Source organism: Haemaphysalis longicornis, unplaced genomic scaffold (genome assembly GCF_048455015.1).
Source record: "Haemaphysalis longicornis isolate Haplotype H1 unplaced genomic scaffold, Haemaphysalis longicornis Haplotype H1 scaffold_4, whole genome shotgun sequence".
Taxonomy (NCBI): domain Eukaryota; kingdom Metazoa; phylum Arthropoda; class Arachnida; order Ixodida; family Ixodidae; genus Haemaphysalis; species Haemaphysalis longicornis.
In genome coordinates this window covers 102200935-102221207 of record NW_027526361.1, presented here as the reverse complement: position 1 = coordinate 102221207, position 20273 = coordinate 102200935, and the positions used below count along the sequence as shown (strand labels likewise).

At 47.6% G+C, this 20273-nt stretch overlaps 2 protein-coding genes across 10 annotated transcripts in view; one reads left to right on the top strand and one right to left on the bottom strand.

Annotated features, from left to right (window-relative positions):
* Window positions 1-1557: 1557 nt before the first annotated feature.
* On the bottom strand, window positions 1558-12895 carry LOC144179190 (uncharacterized). 9 transcript variants are annotated; one of them, XR_013324179.1, is made up of 4 exons: window positions 12742-12895; window positions 11667-11831; window positions 7370-10764; window positions 1969-2100 (listed from the first exon to the last, which is right to left on the bottom strand). XR_013324179.1 is itself a non-coding variant. In XM_077707450.1 (4 exons), the coding sequence occupies exon 4, from the start codon at window positions 7779-7781 to the stop codon at window positions 7440-7442; it is 342 nt and encodes a 113-aa protein (XP_077563576.1). In that variant the 5' UTR covers window positions 7782-7840; window positions 8184-10764; window positions 11667-11831; window positions 12742-12895; the 3' UTR covers window positions 6741-7439. The 9 variants fall into 9 exon arrangements, 7 of the variants coding, with proteins under 7 accessions (XP_077563571.1, XP_077563576.1, XP_077563572.1 ...); XM_077707450.1 differs by lacking the exon at window positions 1969-2100 and having other exon boundaries at window positions 6741-7840; window positions 8184-10764; XM_077707446.1 differs by lacking the exon at window positions 1969-2100 and having other exon boundaries at window positions 6741-10764; window positions 12546-12872.
* A 219-nt stretch (window positions 12896-13114) lies between these two features.
* Window positions 13115-20273, top strand: part of LOC144179892 (uncharacterized) — a 69469-nt gene continuing 62310 nt past the window's right edge. The window contains exon 1 of the mRNA XM_077708317.1: window positions 13115-19208. Within this exon, the coding sequence (XP_077564443.1) occupies window positions 18424-19208 (785 nt within the window). The 5' untranslated portion in view covers window positions 13115-18423. The remainder of the gene's footprint in view (window positions 19209-20273) is intronic.

The window sequence follows — 20273 nt, the reverse complement described above, 5'->3', positions numbered from 1 at the left end:
CATAGGAGGTCTCGCGTGCAGTTTGTTACCTTGGGACCTCCTCTAGTATACCTGCATTATGTAATTGCACATCATTGTGTTTTTGAAATAAACTCTGAAACTTTGTTTGTCGAGCATACCCCATGTTACTTTCTACCACAACAAAAACAAGCCAGGTACACATGCAGTCAAAAACAAAGCAAAGGCTGACGTCGGTCCGGCCCAGTATGGTGGCGGGAAATTTGAATTGCATTGGGTGGTAGCAGTGAGCCGATAACGGCGCTGCAGCCCATTATGGTGAATCACTGCTCTCCACTTCTGACCGCTTGCACATTGAGTGGAACGGCTTAGATTTTTTACAAGGTGTATGGAAGAATAGCTATTGAAGGCATTGAAGTCTGCCTACCTTGCAAGGAAGAAAACAGCCAGCAAAGTTGGAGTAAGAGGCGAGGTACTAAATTACCAACTGACACCCCACGAAATGTGGAAGCTACCTAGAGTCCAGGAGGCCTACAAAAGCACTGAACATTTTACTTCTTCTCGTGAGACTAATTGTTACAGAATGGACTTGGTAACAATCAGAGCCACACAGAGATGGCTTTACCTTTTCGAAATTTCTGCCTCCCCATTTTTTCGTACCCTGGAATGTTAAAAATAAAACGTTGTCATACTCCTTTGGAGCATGTTACCATTGTCGGAAAGAACCACTCTCATGTTTCGCCGCTTTCAAGCTCGCTGTCACTGCAGTCCAGCACAGAGCACCTGACCTGGACAACATGGAAATAAATGCTTTTCTTGTTGTTTTGGTTCCCCGACTAGCTTAATTTCTCAGTTCCTGCTACATAAGCTCGCTCAACACAGACGTAAATTGGTGCTAATTATCCAGTGAAGTTTGTTTTTGCTACTATTTATAAACATATCAGAAATGGAAGCAAATCACATTAAGAAATGGGAGAGAAGCCATGACAGCTGCCTCCTTTATCTTTTTCCTTTATAGTTTGCATTCACTTCAATACATCTTGCAAACATCGGTGGGAAGCTGCCGTCAGTTTGGCTAACATGTTTTTCCGTTCTCCGAATGTGTTCTAGCCGTCTTAAATTTATCTGTACAAGGAGCACAAGCAACAAGCACCGAACATCAACTGTTGCTTGCAAACAGAAGGCACAATTGCAGTGGGATATTATTACATAACAGACAATATCACATTGCGATCGTGTCCAAATCCATGCACTGCCATTGTGTCCCATGTCCAAATGCATGCACTGTGTGTATGTCTATTGGTATTACATAACAGACATACAACTATAGACATACACACAGCGCATGCATTTGCAGGTCCATAAATGGTGAAATATCGCAAACCCTTTTCAACAAGCTTGTGTTTCTTGTTCCGGTCTGGAGAGAGCTGCAGCTTATGTTCAACTCTATAAGCTAGTGGGCCAGCCCTGGCCACAAACCACTCGTGACCAACACAAGGTGCCACTGCCTGCCCCTGCTCGCACCCACAACCCTACTTCCTGCGCTAGTGAGGGGCAATTGTCAGCCAGCTTTTGGGGCCACGATGGGACAAGGAAGGAGAAAATTTTCGCTCGGAGCCAGGCTTTGTGCCACGATAAAATTGAATTTAATGGGCCCCCTTCAAAAGCCCCCAAACTCTTGGCATGCTCGGTGCGATTCTTGCGTCGCAACAACCGCCACAGAGACCTTGCCCTCCTCCAGTCACGTTGGGCGAGTGTCCACAGACCCGTGGTGGTGCTCCTTCCGCTCGTGCGCCTGCTGCTCGAGGAGGTGCGCGAAGGCCTCGGGGCAGAAGCGGCAGCGGAAGAGCCTCTGGCCCGTGTGGGTGCGCACGTGGCTGACCAAAGTGTTCTTCTGGGCAAAGGCCCTGGGGCACAGGTGGCAGCGGAAGGGGCGCTCGCCCGTGTGGACGTGCAGGTGCCTGACCAGGTTGTTCCTCTGTGTGAAGGCCTTGCCGCAGTGGCTGCACTGGTGGGGGCGCTCGCCCGTGTGCGTGCGCTCGTGGGTCTTCAGCTGGCTCGGCCATAATGCTACGTAGCTGCACCGCTGACACTGCAGCTGCCTCTGGTCACCCACGGAGGGAGAAGGGGGGGAGGAAGGGCCTGCAATGGGGAGGGAGAGAGGGGAACCACTGAGAGCCCTTCCTGCAGCCAACACAGAGGCAGTGCAATAGAAGAAGAAAGGAGAAAGAACAAACACGAAGAGAGCAGGGAGCATCTCCGTTGGTGCCAAATGAGCTGCCCTGATGAGCCTTGGCACTGCCCCGCAACGGAGACAAGCCCTCCACTTCCTTGATGGCTCGGAGGTCTGCCGCTCAAGGGGCCTCAGAAGCTTCAAAATCACCGCTGGTTCAGGAATGGTACATACGGGGCTTTCGCACTAAAGAGACCTCCTGTGACCGCACACTTTGGCAAGACTCCCTTTGCCTGCGGGTGCAAGCCTGCCGCTTCTTGCACACACCCAGCGCCACCTGCCTGTTCGCTTCGAATACGCCTTCACTTTTTGAGAGCAACTGCTAGGAGCGCGCTGCTGCACTGCCTCAGCACCCAGGAGATAGAATAGCAGGTTTTTAAATGCACAGCCTGGCTTCGAGCTGCAGCAGAGCCAAGGGTTTTGAAATACTCATGATGTTTCTCAACTGTTGTTCTCTTGGCTCAATCCTATGCCTTGCCTTCAGAAATACAGGTGGTGTGGTATTCTTTAGGTCAGTTTAACAACGGGACGCCGCACATCAACACGGTCCGTTAACGTTCTGCAACGCACGGGAAGTGCCTGGCTTGTACCTATCTGGAAATGAAATATCGACACGCTTTGCCCTGAAAAATGCTAAGCTCACACCTACACAGAAATTTTAATAACTCTCTTTTTTTTTTTAACCCGCATTCCTGGGGTCGCAGAGCCATCAGCCACTACACAGACGCCCAATATGACCAGCCCCTTTTTAAGCGGTTCCCATCGCCTCATGGTGGCTGCTTCTGCCCCAGACTGCATGCCGTGCTTCCACGGACACACATCCCATTAAAAAAAAGAAAACACAGTTGCGAAGACTTGGAACCAACAGCGTGTGGTGCAGCCGAAAGAACCACAGTTGCTGTACTGCCACTGCTAGGCTCATCACCTCGGCACTGTTCACCATGTTCGGTGTCGATAACACGCGCAGCTATCAGGTCATCTGACAGACTGAGATGACAGACAGTAGCAGGAAAAGAAAAAGAAAAAACAGCTGTCGCCTTCCTGCACACTGCTTCTCAACAGGAAATGATATGCAGTAGGATTAGGTTAAAACAGTCATGGCTCTCTATCTGCTACCCCTCAGAGTTGCCTCTTACAAAAGAGGCAATACATGCTTTAACAGCAACATGAGGAAAAAGGGAAAAAACGAGCAACGACGCGTCTTTGTACTATGATGGAAATTGTGGTTTGGTTAATGACCCAACAGTTTAAAACCTGAGTAGAAGTATTGTAATCAATTGGTTACAGGTTGACTTGACTGCTTTTTAGAAGTCACTGCGCAATACAAGAGAGGTGAGCCTGCAATGATGACCAAAGAAAGTTGACCCACAGTCACAACCAAACGACGTACACATAAAATCGCCACCACACACAACCTGGCATGTTCAGTCGGTATTTCTTGCCCTGATGTGACTTCTAACAATGAGGAGGTCCCCTATTTGGGGCCAATGTACATTCGAATAAACATAGGAATATATTCTTCAGGTGACACATAGTTAAGATGGGCACGTGCTTTTTTCCACGCATCATCACGCCAAAGTATGCAGGCTTAATTTCCTTGCAAAAATTATAACTTTCACCAGCACACAATCTTCCCTACGAAGTAAGTGTATACGAGTACCAAGGGAACAACACACGATAAGCCACGTACACTTGGGAAACAGAAGAAATGCAGGTGCCAGGTGTCACTTTAAACCAGCCTGTTCCACCGTACACTTCAACGTGGCAATTTTTACAGTATAGTGTGCATGTTCATGGATGTCAGACACAGAGGCTTGGCAGGCTCCCATAGCGGCAGCTTACGCTTCCACAAACAACAATAGTGCATGAGCTGATGTTTACTACACAAAAACGGAACAAATTTTTATGCTAACGGAAGCGGCATCGACCCCCAAATTTACTTCTTATAGATTGCTCACTTCAGGATCTGTATGTTTATGCATGAGGTAGCAGCACAGCTGAGATGTCTTTTGGAGAGGCAAGCCAGCTGAAGTTCAATGCATTTGAGTCATTGCGTATGTGACACATGTCACATAACATGAAGATATGAAGGTGCAAATGGAGGACTTGAGAAATCTCTTGGGAGATGGGGGGGGGGAGGGGAACAACTGAGCAACGATGGCACTGTGCCGGCTCTCAAGAGCCAGATTGCATCCATTTCTTTTGGCAGGCATTTCATTTGAGAAAAGAAAACACCTGTGGACATTGAGGTGCTTCTTTGGTAATTCATAGTATACATAGAATACCAAGTCCACTAGAAACGTTCAGAGAGTGAAAGGACAAGACAAAGCGATGAGTGGTGGCTTTGCGTGTTTTTGATACAATATGGTGTCGCATGGCAGAGCAATCGGCGACAGTTCTCTGCGAGGCTAAGCCAACCTCAGCAAACAGCACTGACTGCTACTATGTACTACTGCTACACAGGTACACAATGATGCCAACAGCCCTTGAAGCTTATATTTCCCATTAAGTGAATGTGTCAAGGAGATGGAAACAAACCATACAAGAACGGGGAGGAGATATGACTCCTGATGTATACAACCAGTGCTTGGTATAACCAGAGTCTTTCAATGCTTTACTGGTCAGAAAACTGCTCCGTAACTCAATGGGAGAGCTTGATATGCTGCGTTTGGCCGCCGCCTGGTGGCGCACCATCTCACTGAGATCACTCCTCAGGCGGCGTTCCGCTGGCTCAAATGGCGGAGGCGCGGTGAGGTGTGTTTGTTTTGTGCGGGATAAAGATTTAACGTGCATCTTGCGCTGTTGTGATGCGACTTAAGTAGTGCAACGACGATGTCGAACATGTGTTGCGTCCCGGGATGTCATTCCTTGTACAACGATACAACAGAAAATGTTTCCTTGTTCTGTTTACCGAGCGAAGGGGAGCTGCGTGAGAAATGGAGGCGCGCCATTCCAAGGCAAGAAACTGAAGATTTCAGCTTCGATTATCAGTCTGTGACTGTGTGGGAATGAAAAAAGCAATGTACCCTTTTGATAGCATCCTGGAACTAGAATTGTACAAGGCTACCTTAAAGCCGGATTTTTGTCACATCAGTCAGGTAGTAGCGGTGCTTCATTACCTGTTTGCAAACTTGTATTACCTTGCGATAAGGCTCGCATGTAAAAAAAGCTTTGGGATGACCGTGTGCTTTCACGTTTCATATTTCCGCTAATTATCCCTCAAGGTTTGTTTTGTTTGTTTTGTAACCGCGCGTGGCCGCTTCCGGTTTTCTTATCTGGCGTTTCCACCGGAGCACCCGTTTGCTCTTGTTGTCGTACGTGCCGTCAGGCAACATTGTTTGATATGTAAAGGGTGTCACCTTGTCGCCAACTTAATTTTTTGTTTCTTCGACAATGTTCTCGGTCCTGTTTCCATGGATCTTAAATTTTTGTTCCGAGAGTAATGCATGCATAGCAAACGCCGCGCAACTCACGTTATCGACGTTTATCTGTGCACGTCACACTGCGGACTGCTTTTTCGACGTTTGTGTTTCATTCTAGTCTTTTGTGGAGCAGGAGGTTGATTAATAAACTTTGTTCAGAAAAGATTTGCGTCGTTCTTGGCTACGTTGCAATATTCTGTTTCCTTGGTGTTTTTACTCTGGACCACGCTCTTTTGTCTCCCGTCGTAATATTGAATTTTTTTTTTATGCGTTGATAAAATCAGTGTGATTGTTATTTTTTCGCTTCTTTTTTTTTTTGCAGGGATTGCAAAGCATGGAAGCGGAAAGACACACGGTGCAACATATATCCCTTCGTGTTTTGATTCTTTGCGTTTCTGCAGCGCTTTTAGATGTTCTCAATTATGTGCCAACTCATCGAAACAACTATCTCTTTTAGCGTTCTGTGCATTCTAGAGCAAACAACGGGTTCATTAATAGCGTAGTCTGAACGACGCGTACTTGGATTCTTTCAGTTTTTTTTATTGTATTATCGATAGACCCGCAGCTGTCCGTGACTACAGAGCCAACGTATGTGTGGTATTTACAACTTTTGCTTTAAGAAATAAGCAATAGAGATTTAAAAATCTGTAAACACGACGGCGCAGCGCTTGTACCAGAAGACGCAGAAGCCGTTGCCGTTCCCGGCCAAAGTCTACGGTAATTTACTTGGAAAAATAAAACCGCATTGTAGGCAGGTAATATACCCAATGACTGGACTATTCATCGCTAACTACAGCGAAAAAAAGCACACCTAATCAGCGCGAAGACACCAGAAGCAGCGAGCGTTTGCACGCCAAGAGGCGTCCAATATACCACACGTGCGGCGGCTGGATGCCCTTCGTGCGGCGGTGGCGCCTGTAGTGGAGCCCACGGTCCCTATATGAAACGAGCGCCGAAGTTTCGTGACCAGTAAAGTATTGAAGGACTCTGGTATGACTAACATGCCCCCCCTCCCCCAGCGCTACTCCTCTTTTTTTTCCCTTATGGTTAGCACTCGTTTCTGCAATTCATTTGCAAAAGGGTAGAAACAAACAAACAAAAGGGTAGAAACAAACAAACAATTCACGTCTCTGTGTTTCTTTATTTCTCAATGTTTCTAGCTGCCCCTTCATATTATCTTTACAAGAAGCACACGGCCAAGCAGTGGACATCAGATTGTGTCTACTAAATGAAGGCACCATCATGGTGAGGTCATGTCTAGAGAGTTCCGTCACAATCTGAATGTTTCCAGCTGCCCCTTTAAAAGTATCTGTACAAGCAGCACACAGGTCCAGCACTGGACGTCAACTGCTGCTTACCGACAGAAGGCACCATCATGGAGGGAAATTACACGAGTGATGTATGCATGCACTGCATGCATATGAAGTTTCCACCACCTTGCCTGTATCCTTCTGCAGAACGGTGGTGTGTGTTCAAGTAGGCACTATGTGCTGGTGAGCCATCCCCCATCATGAGATGCTCGAGACAAACACAGGGCGCCACTATCTGCCACAGTTCCCACCCACAATCAAATTTCCCGCACTGGCACGGAGCAATGGTCACTTGGCTGGCGAGGCGACGATGTTACGACAAACGTGGAAATCTTCGCTCGGGCTAAGACGTCATTGTAGAACGGAACAGACTCTCTCCCTGAGCTCCCTACCTCTTGGCGTGCTACACAACCATTCTCTATAATGATCCACAAATAGGGGCTCACTTCCCTCTGACCTCGTTGGAGTGAGTGTCTGCGCGCACACACGCGGCTGGGTCCTTCCCGTCCCGCTGCACTACTGGCGGTCGCTGTGCTCCTTCTCCTCGTGCTTCTTCTGCTGGGGGCGGTACTTGAAGGCCTGGAGGCAGAAGCGGCAGCGGAAGGGCCTCTCCCACGTGTGGCAGAGCAAGTGGGTGTCCAGGCTGTTATTGTGGGCGAAGGCCGCCGGGCACAGGCTGCAACGGTAGGGACGCTCGCCCGTGTGCGTGCGCCGGTGAACGTCCAGGTGGTCCTTCCGCACGAAGGCCTTGCCGCAGTGGCTGCACTTGTAGGGGCGCTCGCCCGTGTGCGTGCGCCTGTGGCTCTCCAGCTTGCTCAAGGCCGGCGTCATGTAGCTGCACTGCGGACAGCTAAACATCCAACGAACTGGCGGGAGGCCGCCCCTGCGGCCTCCTGGGAAAGGAAGGGAGGAGGAGCCTGCAACAAGAAGGGAGCGGGAAAACCTGAGAGCCTTTCCTTTGGCAAATGAGGCATCAGTGCATTAACAGCAAGGTGGAAAAACCAACATAACAGAGGAAACAGCGTCTGTGATGGTGCCAAACGAGCCCCTCTGCTAGGCCTAACGTGCACGGGCATTGCCTAGCAATGCACAGGAGCCCTCGTCTTTCTTGCTGGCTTTGCAGTCTTTCACTCAAGAGGATTTTAAAATTCCAAAATCATGCTTTTTTCTTTTTTTTTTGAGAACGGCACATTTAGTGCTAGCACTAAACTTATTCCAAATATCACTCCTTCCGCTGAAAGCTGCAAAGTTCACGCCTACCCAAAAATTCTGCAGGTTTTCTTGCCACACCATGGGTGTCCCAAAATGCAACCTTTGCCAAGTGGCCATTCAATTCGACAGGCTCTTTCTGAGCAAGTTCATATCACCTCATAGAGCTGTTCCTGCCTCAACCTCTATTGCCGACTTCTGTACAACACCTGTCAAACAACAACAAAAAACAGCTTAGAAGACTTGGAAACAGCAGTTGTGACGTAACCGAAGCCAGCATTGCTGCTCTACTAGTTCCACTAGACTGAGAATCTCGGCAGTGTTCACCAAGTTGGGCGTAGATAACATGTCCAGCCATCAGGTTATCCGACAGCCTGAGATGACAGCGAGTAGCAGGAAAGAAAAACAAAACCTGTCATCTCCCTGTGCACTGCTTTTCGACTGCAAAGCATGCAATACAATGAAGTTAAAACAGTAATTTTTGCAACATGATTGACACTGCGGTTTGATTATTAACACAAATGTTTAAAACCTGAAAAATGAATACCATATTCACTCAGTAATAGGTTGACTGCAATTTTTCGAAGGTACACAGACAGCAAAGAAGTCAGCCCGCTGTCATGACCAAAAAAAGTGAGCCCACAGTTGCAACTAAGAACGGCCAGCATGAACTTGTCACCCCACAACCTGGCATATTCAGATGGTATTTTACTTTTGCACAACTGTTAGCAATGACAAATGGCCTACTTGAAGGCGATGTATATTTGAATAACACAGGCATACATTAACTAGGGCACACGCCTTCTTTCACACATGGCCATGCCGTAGCATGTAGGCATAATTTCCTTGCTGCTGCAAAAGAGACAACTTTCAACAGCGCACAATCTTCCCACCGAAGTAAGTGTATACAGTTGTCGTGGGAACAACACATGGTACATCACGTGAGAAACTCGGAAGAGAATGCATGTGCCTAATGTCACTTTTGAACCAGCCCGTTCCACAGTGAACCTCAATGTATGCAATTTCCCACTTTTGTGTGCACATCCATGCATGTCAGACAGGGAGGCTTGGCAGGTTCCAAGCATGACAGCTCGCACCTCTATAAACCAGAAGGATGCGAGACCACAGCTTTACTATTAAAATGCAACAATGCCTGATGAAGCTAGATAGACACACAAATTTACTTCTTCAGGAGTGATTTAATGATTGATTATGAGGCTTAACGCGCCGACGCTACCCAGGTGACGAGGTGCGCCGTAGTGGAGTGCTCGAGATTAATTTTGACCCCTTGGGGATCTTTGACATGAGCCGAAATCTCGAACACACGAACGTTTTCGCTTTTCACCTCCATCATAAAAGTGACCGCCAGGGCCGGGAATCAAACCCGGGTACTTGGGCTCAGCAGCACAATGTCTTAGCCACCGAGCTCTGGAGTGCTCGCTTAAGTAACTGCACATTTTTGCAAATAATGTAAAGGCGCAACTCAGACATCTTTTGGAGAAGCAACCCGGCTGAAGTTCAGTGCATTCAAGTCATTGCACTTGTGATGCAGACGTTGTGCAACATGACGATATGGAGATTTCAATGAAATCTTTGGGTAGGAAACAACTGTTCACAGCAATGACCGCACTGTGTCTAGGCGGCACCTACAAGGAGCTACTTTGCCTCCTCTACTCTTTTCAGGCATGAAACACTCGCGGCCATTGAGTTTCTTGTTTGGTAATTCATTGTAGATAGAATTTCAGAAGTGAACTAGAAACATTCAGGGAGTGGGAGAACAAGACAAAGCGATGAGTGGTGGCTTTGCATGCCTCTGATATGATATGGCGTCACTTAGGCAGAGCAAGCGGCGACAGTTCTATCCAAGCATAAGCCTGCATCAGCAAACACCACTGACTGCCATCACTACCCCTACACAGAGACACAGTGATGCCAACTGCCCGTGAAGCTTATTTTTGCCATGATGTGAATGCATCAACGAGATGGAAGCACACTGTACTGAAAATTGGGAGGGGGGGAAGGAAACATGACACTCAAAGTATACAATCCGTGCTTGGTAACACTATCATGCTACCCAGCCCTCCTCCTCTTTCTTTTTTTCATTATGGTCGCACTTGTTCCTGCAACACATTTGCGAAAGGTAGAACCAAACTTGAGTGGGCAGTTGGCCATCACTTTATTAGTACTCTGCATTTACTTACTTTCGCAATTTCACTAGCTGCCCCCCAAAAGCTATGTGTATAAAGAGCACACGGGACGAGCAACAGACATCAGCTGCTGTTTCCGAACAGAAGGCACCATCGCAGTGGTAAATTATGTGAGCAGCATGCATGCGTATGTTGCTCATGCGTATCTGTTTGCATGTGCAAGAATAGGGACGCATTGTGGGTGCCCCTTTCCAAGAGGACTGTCGCCCCTGTGGACGCACAGGCGGTCAACCACGCTGTTCTTCTGCACGAACGCCATGCCGCAGTGGCTACACTGGAAGGAGCGATGCCCGTGTGTGTGCAGCAGTGCTTTTTTGGATTGCCTGAGCTTGGAGTTGCATAGCCGCACTGCTGACAGCGCAACAGCCGACAATCCGGGGGAGGGCCGTGCTGCACCCTGTGGCCTTTCGGAGAAAGGGAAGGACCTGCAACAGGAAGGGAAACATCCAGCTGATGGACAGTGTGGCCGTTTTTTTCTCGAAGGCAGGTGAGGTTAGAAAGGGGCCATGATGAAAAAATGCAAGTTGGTTTCATTCGAAACATGTCTATGCCAAAATTTTAATCTCCCACTCAATCATGAGTTTTGTGACATCAGTAACGACATATTTAGGGAAAGTGCCTAAATGAAAGGTTAGTAAATTGACTAAGGCTGCTAGAAATGATAAAACATCTTTTTTGATTCTTTTTTTACCACGTGCCTTCCCGGATGGTGCGATAACACTGCTTGATGACTGCTGTATGCACTTGTTTCTAACCTGGCTTGTACCTGAATTTTTTTTGTTACCGTTCACAGTAATCGAACCGTAAGAAATTGGGTATGCTCGACAAATATGTTCACATAAGTGGCGACCCTTTAAGCTATGGGCCATTAGATAGACTACCAGATGGTATATACGTCGCTACACAATGGCAAACACTCGACAAATTGCTGCCACAATGTAAGATTACGCATCATATCAAGAAAACTCTGTTTCACAGACGAATCGCATTCTCGGTAGACCACCCAAGTGCTTCATCTAAACATGTCCACTTAGATGGCTAAGCACACCAGACTATAGCAAGATGACAACCACAGCATCAGCAGGTGGGAAATGAAAGGCACTGAACAAGGATGACCAACAACAGGAAACAGCAGAGCAGTTTGCAACAAACCAGCAACCAGCTCAAGCACCAATGAAGACTGCAACAATGGCATAAGCAGCATTTAACGTTGAAACCAAATGTTGCTGGAACCGTCACTTGTAACCCAACAACTACGTTTCTAGCACGGCCTTCTTTCTATGTTGAACAGATGACACAATCATTGTTAGCAAATGGTATGGCTAACCTCAGACACTTGGTAGAACTCGAGGTGACTATGGGAACGAGACGATTTAACTGCTTGGTTGTGCGTAATGAACTCGAAGATCATGACCACGTCAGAATGCAGACGGTAAGCCTCTTCAGCCCTGCCTTCTCGTCCCAGTAGCTCGCTGACTCTCGACACTGATGCCTGCAAATACGAAGAATGACATACCAAGCCGCTTCAGTTTTGCAAAGTCACAAAGCTTATTCTACAAGCGGCTGTGTGAGCCAAGGGTGCATTCACGACTGTAACAAGCAGCTCGACGCCGGATTTGCGTTGCGTGCTTCAGTCTCTCGGAGCTTGACTGTCAACTGATTCATCGCGACACCCGATGGGATAGCCCGGTTACGGAGAGCACGGTAGCTTTTTCGCGCTGCTAGCTCGGAAATGACGGTGGAGGGATCAGGTCACAACAGATAGGTCATTCATTGTTCTTGTTTCGATCTTACCAGCAGCTCGCTGCTGGCAGTTCCGTTTGCGCGGTCAGGTTGAGAAGTGCGTATTTCGCAATCCAGGCGTTAAAAATGAACCGTGTTCGACTTTTCCTAATTAAGACTCATTGTTAGGCAAGAGGTAAAAAAAACTTGCGACAAAAAAAACGCATGCGAGTCACGGCGATTTGAATTATTCTTACAGAGTGTCAGAATGCTGTACTAGCGTGAACACCAACGTGCAATATAAAGGACGTGAAACTAATAAATTCTTGGGCTCACCGACACCTGGGCTATACTTCTAGTTCACTCTACCTGGGCCAAACACTTACAAACTGCGTTGACCAGTGCATCATACGCCTGTCACTTTTGCGTTACCGGATGAGCAGAACGTTCGCCACGTACACCGCCGCGAGCGAAAACGACTCACGCGTGCAGAACTCTATCAAACCGCTCTCCGCTATCTTCGTTGTTTTGTCGTTCTTAGTGAGTCAACGAAACATAGCTAAGTGAAACACCCATGGCAGGCGGCGGCCGGGTAAGAGCCGCGTTATTCTCACAGTGTCCACGCTTCTCCACTGCTAAGCTGCGCGAACACACGATTTTTTCCCCCCTGGGTACTGTACCCGCGATTGGCAGCTAGTTGTCACTCTATAAAAGCACGGAACTCTACGAGATGTCAAACACTGTCAAAAGATCCGGCGAGATCAAAACAATACAATCGACTAGGCGTAGCCATCGTTGATGCCGTCTTGCTACGTCTTTTCTAATTAAATATACTGAACAAAGGCTAGCTCGTTATAATATCATATGCTCTCTGTTTAGAACACGTTTACACAGAAAAATAACTGATACCGAAGCTTGACGACTGCAGTTCCATGTAAGACAAATACCATTTATTGTTCGACATACTAGCGTCAGTGTAATGCACCGGTTTTTATTCTGCGGATGCTCGTTCTAACTGGAAAACATATTGTTTTTAACGAACTAGCCTTCAGCCAGAGTTACTGGATAGTGTATTTTTCTTGGTTTGCAGAGTTTTTTTTTTACTTCCGAAACCGTATCACGATGGCATCAACGATGGCGGCGCCCAGGTGTTTATTGGCAACACAGTTTTATACTAATGTAGGGAGCACCTGGCTCCCGATGTTGTTTTTTCGTGCGACGTTTGTGGGCCAAGTATACCTGAAAAGAGATATATAGTCACTTGCTCGCGCAGCTAGGAGAAGCGTACACTTTGTTGTGAGAGTAACGGCGTTTCATACACGGCCGCAGCTGCGATTGGTGTTTCAAACTTTCATTCTATGCTTTGTTGACTCACTATGAACGGCAGAGCTACGAAGATAACGAAGAGCGTTTTGATCCAATTTGGTTGCGTACGCGCTTAGCTGTTTTCTCTGCCGGCGGTGTATGTGCCAATCGTTAGGGTCATTCGGTAACGCGAAAATGACAGGCGTATGATGCACTGCTCAGCGCAATTTGTGACTGGTTCGCAAAGGTTTCGGTAAGCTTAGAGAATCTATTAGTTTCTTGTCCTTCATTTTCCACGTCGGTGGTCATGCTGGTACAGCAAGGCTGACATCGCCGTGACTGAGTTGCGTTGTTTTTTGCCGCAAGCGTGTTTACCCCGCGCCTAACAACGAGTCTTACGTGGAAAAGTTCTAACACGGTTCATTTTAACGCCCGGATTGCGACATACGCACTTCTCAACCCTACCGAGCAGACGAAGCTTCATGCAGTGAGCTTCTGGTGCGAGTGAAACTAGAGTAATGGCCTGCCGAGTGCTATATTACTGGCGACCTCTCCGGTGCCATTTCCAAGATAGCAGCACGAAAAAGCACCGTGCTGTCCATAACCATTTGTTCTCTCATCAAATGTCATTATTCAGTTGAAAGTCAAGACCCAGAAGACCAAAGCACACAAAACTAGAATCCCGTATCGAGCAGCTTGTGGCAATTTAGAATTGGAGCCGTCGTGAATGCACTCTCCGCATGCACAACGGCTTGTAGAATAAGCTTCGTGACTTCGCATTTGTGCAGCGGTGTGGTTTGTCATGTTTTATATTTGCAGGCATCAGTCTCCCCAGCAAGACCCTGAGCTGCTAGGACGAAACCGTGGTGCTGAGAAGGCCCACCGCCTCCATTCTGAAAAGGCCATCATATTCAAGTCCATTATGCACGGCCTTGCATTCATATCGTCTCCACCCCGTGGTTACCTCTAGTTCAACAAAGTGTCTGAGCCTAGCCCTGCCATCGATCTGGTAACAATGAATGTGTCAGCTGTTTAATCCAGGAAGAAAGCCGCGCTTGAAATGTAGTTTTATATCACAAATGATGGTTTAGCCACATTTGGTACAATGTTGAGTGCTGCTCGTGTCATTGCTGCCACCTTCATCAGTGCTTGTGCTTGAGCTGGTTGGTCATTTGTTACAACCTCCCGTATTGTTTCCCGTTGTTTGTCATTGTTGTGCAATGCCCTTCATTTTCTGCCTGGTGTGGCTGTGGTTGGCGTCTTGTTGGAATCTGGTCCTACTCCAATCTAACATTTATTCGTAAAAACTGTCATTGTACACACATAAAACATGCACATGTCGGCAAGCAATTAGACTCTACAGGGCATGTAACTATCCGTCTGTTAACAATATTTTCTTGACGCAGCTCATGCTCTTATGTACAGATAACTAGGCAACAGCCGACAACTGTGTGACACCTGGCACCGCCAAACACACACGCACTCAAAAAAACAAAAAGGCAGAGATCGAACGTGTGGCTGTTTGGAATTATTCAAGCGCAAGATATGCGATTTATTTGGCCGATAAACCCAAAGACGGAATGCTTATGCAAGCATCACCAAGGTGAACCATTTCAGATGCCATAGGGATTTCTCTTGCGAGCTGGTTTTTCATGCTGTTCTATTACTACAGTCTTGTTAAAGCGAGGCATGCATTTTCATTTCTGGCATTGTGCACTGAACTGCCCAGTCTGTCCAGTCTTCATGTTCCGCAGATGCTTGCGCAAATGCACGTTCAACCATCGCGACGTCTGCCCTACGTATATCTGACCGCATGGTGGAGGAATTAGATGTCTACAATGCAATACCAGCTTGCCTAGAACTGTGCTTTAATCTGCAAAATACAGTCCATCGGGTAACTAGGTATAAAACGCGCCCTTACGAATAAAACAGGGTAGAAGAAAATACAAAGATCAAAGCAGACTAGTCTGCCAGTTTGCTGCGACTATGATGTTCCCATCAGTCGTTTCCAGATTTAAAGAAAGAAAAGTCTGTGAGCTGTGTTTATACTCGCTGTGCAATTTTTTCTGGCTGATTTCTTGGGAAAATTGGTGAGGCCTGATTTTTATAAATGCAGCCTGGCAATCTTTGACAAATCGTAAATCTGAGTGTTGAGTGGAGAGCAGTTCAACGATGAGGCTCCAACCGAGAAAATGATGCTAACTTGGCCGAAGGCAGCACGTCTACCATAAGGCACTCGCTTTTCTCATGTAGCGATTTTAGGTCCTTGCATTGAACCTGTGGTACACGGAAGACGTTTCCCCGCAATGTGGCCAATCTTCAGGACATCTTTCCATGGTGCCACCATTAGTTTTCACAGCTGTCAGTGCTGGCCAACGTTACTAGATTAGATGCTGGCAGCTCACTGGACAACAGTGCATGGCAGCACATTAGATTAGATTATTTCTACTAGATTAGATTAGATTAGGTGCGGGAGGGGAGTCGAGTCCAGCTGTGCCTACTTTTATAAGGGCTAAATGATTATGTGTCTCCCCCCCCAAATATGTTTGCATTTCATCGATACATTCGCTCAATGGCAAAAAATCCCTTAGACCTGCTTCCATGCCTCGAAGGTGAAAGCATTGTGGCTTCCCCTGGCAATATTTGTCAAGGTTTTCTTTACTGCGACACCATGTTTTCATCTTTCTTTTCTTCATATTTTGGGGCAAACTACCTCGACAGGCAGGCTGGTTGCACTAATGACACCAGTCTGAGCTGCCGCATCGCACCATGCAGAAATGTATGGCACCTGAGAGCGTTTGTGCCGATGCAGCTTTTTCTAGCTTTAAGACAGTTTGTTGCGTCTTTTAGTAAACCGGCGGTCATGCACTGTTCTGGTCTATGCAAGTGTGTGTACGTTGGCCCCCACCAAGCCTTCATGTCTGACATCCCTGGACGTGCACGCACCGTCGGAAAAATATGCAGGTTGAAGTTTACTACTTTTTTCTCGCTTCATGTGTTTGCCACACGGCGTATGGGAGGAGGTTGAAAGAAAACAAGGGAGAAGAAAGTAGGAAAGCCGCAGAAAGAAAAGAAACGAGGAAAGCAAGTGAGAGGGGCTGCAAAAAGCACGGATAGTCACGAAACCGATTATTTTTCGAGTCAACCGGTATGCATGAAGTCCAGCTACATGTAGAAAGTCCATCAGCGACCTGCAGTATCTATCTTCCTGCACCCAGCACTTGTAGTCATCCGGTTTAGTCCCCTGGAAACCAAACTTTCTGAGCACGTCATCTCGAGCTGTCCTTGTTCCCGCGCGCATCTACAAAAGATGATTGGCATCAGCTTCAGCCGCCGGAGCCGGACACTTGGGACAAGTTCCTGGGTCGTCTTGTGAGTGTCCCTAGTCGAAGTGACTGAAGGTGTCAGGGCCACCTCAGCCCGAAGCCTCCTGGGAGAAAATTCCTCCACCTGGCAAGCATTAGGGGGCAGGGAGCTGACTCACGGTGGAATTATGGAATGTGTATCCCTTCTTGGAGATTTCTGGGCTAATAGACGGGAGCGCGGATCACAAGGAAAGGGATAGGGGACAATTCAGGTAAGGGAAAAGAGTGGGACAGATGGTTCGCTAATTGGTTCAGTATATTCTGACCGTGCTCCTGAATGGGCCGGTTTAAAAATGACCCCAGTTACCTGCCTTCATGCCAGAGTACGGTGAAGATTATTGTGTGTTGTTTTGGGGGCAACTGTGGTATACACTTACTTTGCCAGGAACGTCGCAGTGTTGCAAGTTGTCTCTGGAGCAAGAAAATCGAGCCTGCATGCTATTTAAGAAAGCACGTGTGTTTCTTAACTGTGTTACCTGAAAATTGTGTTCCCGTATTTATTCGAATGTACGTTGTCCCCCAATAGGCCTCATCTCACTATTAAAAGCCACGTGAAGGGAACAAAATGCTGTATGATTATGTTACGCTGTGTGTTGTGACAAGTTCATGCGGGCCACTCTTGGTTGTGAGTGTGGGTAGACTTTATTTGTTCATCATACAGGTATGTCCTAAAAAAGCAGTTGTCAACTAGGAACCAAATGATTGTGGAAATTTTGCTCATGTTTTTCACTTTTAAGTCATTAATCGTACGACGACTGTTATCATGGTGCACAGAAGTTTCTTCTCTTGTTTTGCCCCTTTTTTCTCGTGTTGCTGTTGAAGCATTTATTGCCTCTTGTAAGAGGCAACTCTGAGGGGTAGCAGGCAGAGAGCCGTGACTGTTTTAACCTAATCCTGCTGCCTGCCTTGCTGCTGAGAAGCAGTGCCGTTCGTTTTACGTCTTTACCACTGTGTGTTGTGTTGTTTAATAGGGTTTGTGTGCATGGTGGTTGGGCGTGCGGTCTGTGGAAGGAACAGCCATGATGAGGGGATTGCTTTTAAATAGGGCTGGTCATAATGGGTGTCTGCTTGGTGGGTGATTATTGCAGCACCAGCAATGCTGGCTGAAAATGGGGATTGGGTAGGCGTGAGCTGGCACCGTTCAAGGCAAAGCGTGGCGTTATTTTATTCCGACACAGGTACAAGACAGGCACTTACTGTGCAGTGCAGAGCATTCATGGAACGTGTCGGTGTGCCGCGTGCCATTTTTAAACTGACTTAAACGATACCACGCCAGCCTTATTGATGAAGGCCATTCATAGCACTGAACCAAGAGAACAGCAACCAAGAAACATCATTGTTCTTTCAAAAGCTTTGGCACTGCTGGGTCTCAAAGCCAGGCTGTGCTTGTCAAAACCTCCATTTTTATACCAAAGTTACTGAAGCTAAACAGAAGAGCACTTTTAGCAGTCACTCACGATAATGGTAGGCGTATTTGAAGCGAACAGGCCGCTGGGTGTGTGCGGGCAGCGGCAGGCTTGCACTCGGAGGGGAGCAGAATCTTGCAGAAGTGTGCACATAAGATCTTGTTTGTGCGAAAGCCCCGTATGTACCATTCCTGGGCAAGCTGTGGTACTGAAGCTTCTGAAGCCTCTTGAGCAACAGAGTGCGGAGGCATCAAGGAAGCGGTGGGCTTATGCGCATTGGTAGTCAATGCGCAGGCACCGCAGACATGTGCAGAGCAGCTTGCCTTGTGCTAACAGATACGTGACGTGCTCTTTTGCACTTGTTCTTTCCCCTTTTGCCTCGCTGCTGCTGGTGCACTGCTTCCGTGTTTGCTGCAAAAAGGGCTGTTTTCTCCCCTCCTCTCTTCCCGTTGCAGGCCCTTCCTCCGTGGGTGACCAGAGGCAGCTGCAGTGTCAGCAGTGCGGCTACGTAGCACCATGGCCGAGCCATCTGAAGATGCACGAGCGCACGCACACGGGCGAGCGCCCCTACCAGTGCAGCCACTGCAACAAGGCCTTTGTGGAGAAGGGCCACCTGGTCCACCACCTGCGCATCCACACGGGCGAGCGCCCGCACCAGTGCAGCCACTGCGACAAGGCCTTTGTGCAGAAGCCCCACCTCGTCAGCCACCTGCGCATCCACACAGGCCAGCGGCCGCACCAGTGCAGCCACTGCGAAAAGGCCTTTGTGGAGAAGGGTCACCTGGTCCGCCACCTGCGCATCCACACGGGCGAGCACCCGCACCAGTGCAGCCACTGCGGCAAGGCCTTTGTGCAGAAGGGCCACCTGGTCCGCCACCTGCGCATCCACGGGGGCGAGAGGCCCTACGAGTGCCACCTGTGCCCCATGGCCTTTGCCCAGCACACCACGCTGGTCAACCACGTGCGCAGCCACACAGGCGAGAGGCTCTTCCACTGCCGCTTCTGCCCCAAGGCCTTTACACGCCGCGACCTACAAAAGAAGCACGAGGAGAAGGCGCACAGCCCCCACCAGTAGTGCAGCTGGAGGGCGGGAGAAGATTGGGCGGGCGATATTTTAATGCCCGCCCAATATGGCTTCCGCAAAAATAGATCGACAGAATTGGCATTACTGGAACAGAAAGAATTCATACTGCAGAATTTCGAAGACAAAAACATGGTGCTCCGCATCATTCTTGATTTCACAAAAGCATTCGACTTAATTAATCATGGAATAAGAGGAACTGCCCTGTCACTAATATCTTACCTGCAACATCGGTCACAGTACGTAGAAATCAGTGTACAGCCATCCGCGGTTAAACGAATATCAGCAGGTGTCCCCCGAGGGAGTATTTTGGGCCCTTTTCTGTTTCATACATCAATGAAAGCGTACATATTGATGGCACTGCAACGTCCATCATATATGCAGATGACACCAGTTTGTTTTTTTCGTGTCGCTCAGGAACAGACCTATCTATCCGAGCTAATCAAACTCTTGGGATAATTAATGACTGGGCTAAAAACAATGATTTGAAATTAAGCATAAAAAAACCAAAGCCGTTATGTTCCACCCGCGTAACAAACCGTTTGAACTGCCACCCCTCATACTAAACGACATCGAAGTAGAAGTTATGAAGTCTTTCAAAACTTTAGGTGTGTATTTTTCCGAAAATATGATGTGGGACAGCCACATGGAATATTTGCTGAAGAAATTATCTAGTACAATTGGCTTCCTCCGCCGTCACTGTTGCAATTTCCCAATTCTGATCAATGTTATGCTTTATAACTCTTTATTTTCCTCTCAATTAAATTATGGTTCACTAATCTGGGGAACAACTACCATGGAAAACATTCAACTGCTACTTGTACTTCAGAAACGTATTGTACGAATGATATGCAGAGCGCCTTATCTAAGTCACACAAGTAATATGTTTAAAAAATACAATATAATTCGCGTTGATCAACTACCTATATAATTTCAGACTTTGCCGTTACTACAAGCTGGATGTAAGCAAAAACCACAAGGCTTTGGCTACTTTATCTCGTCTAGAAAAATATATCCCGCGGTATCCCACTCGCCATACCGAAGAATGGATAATT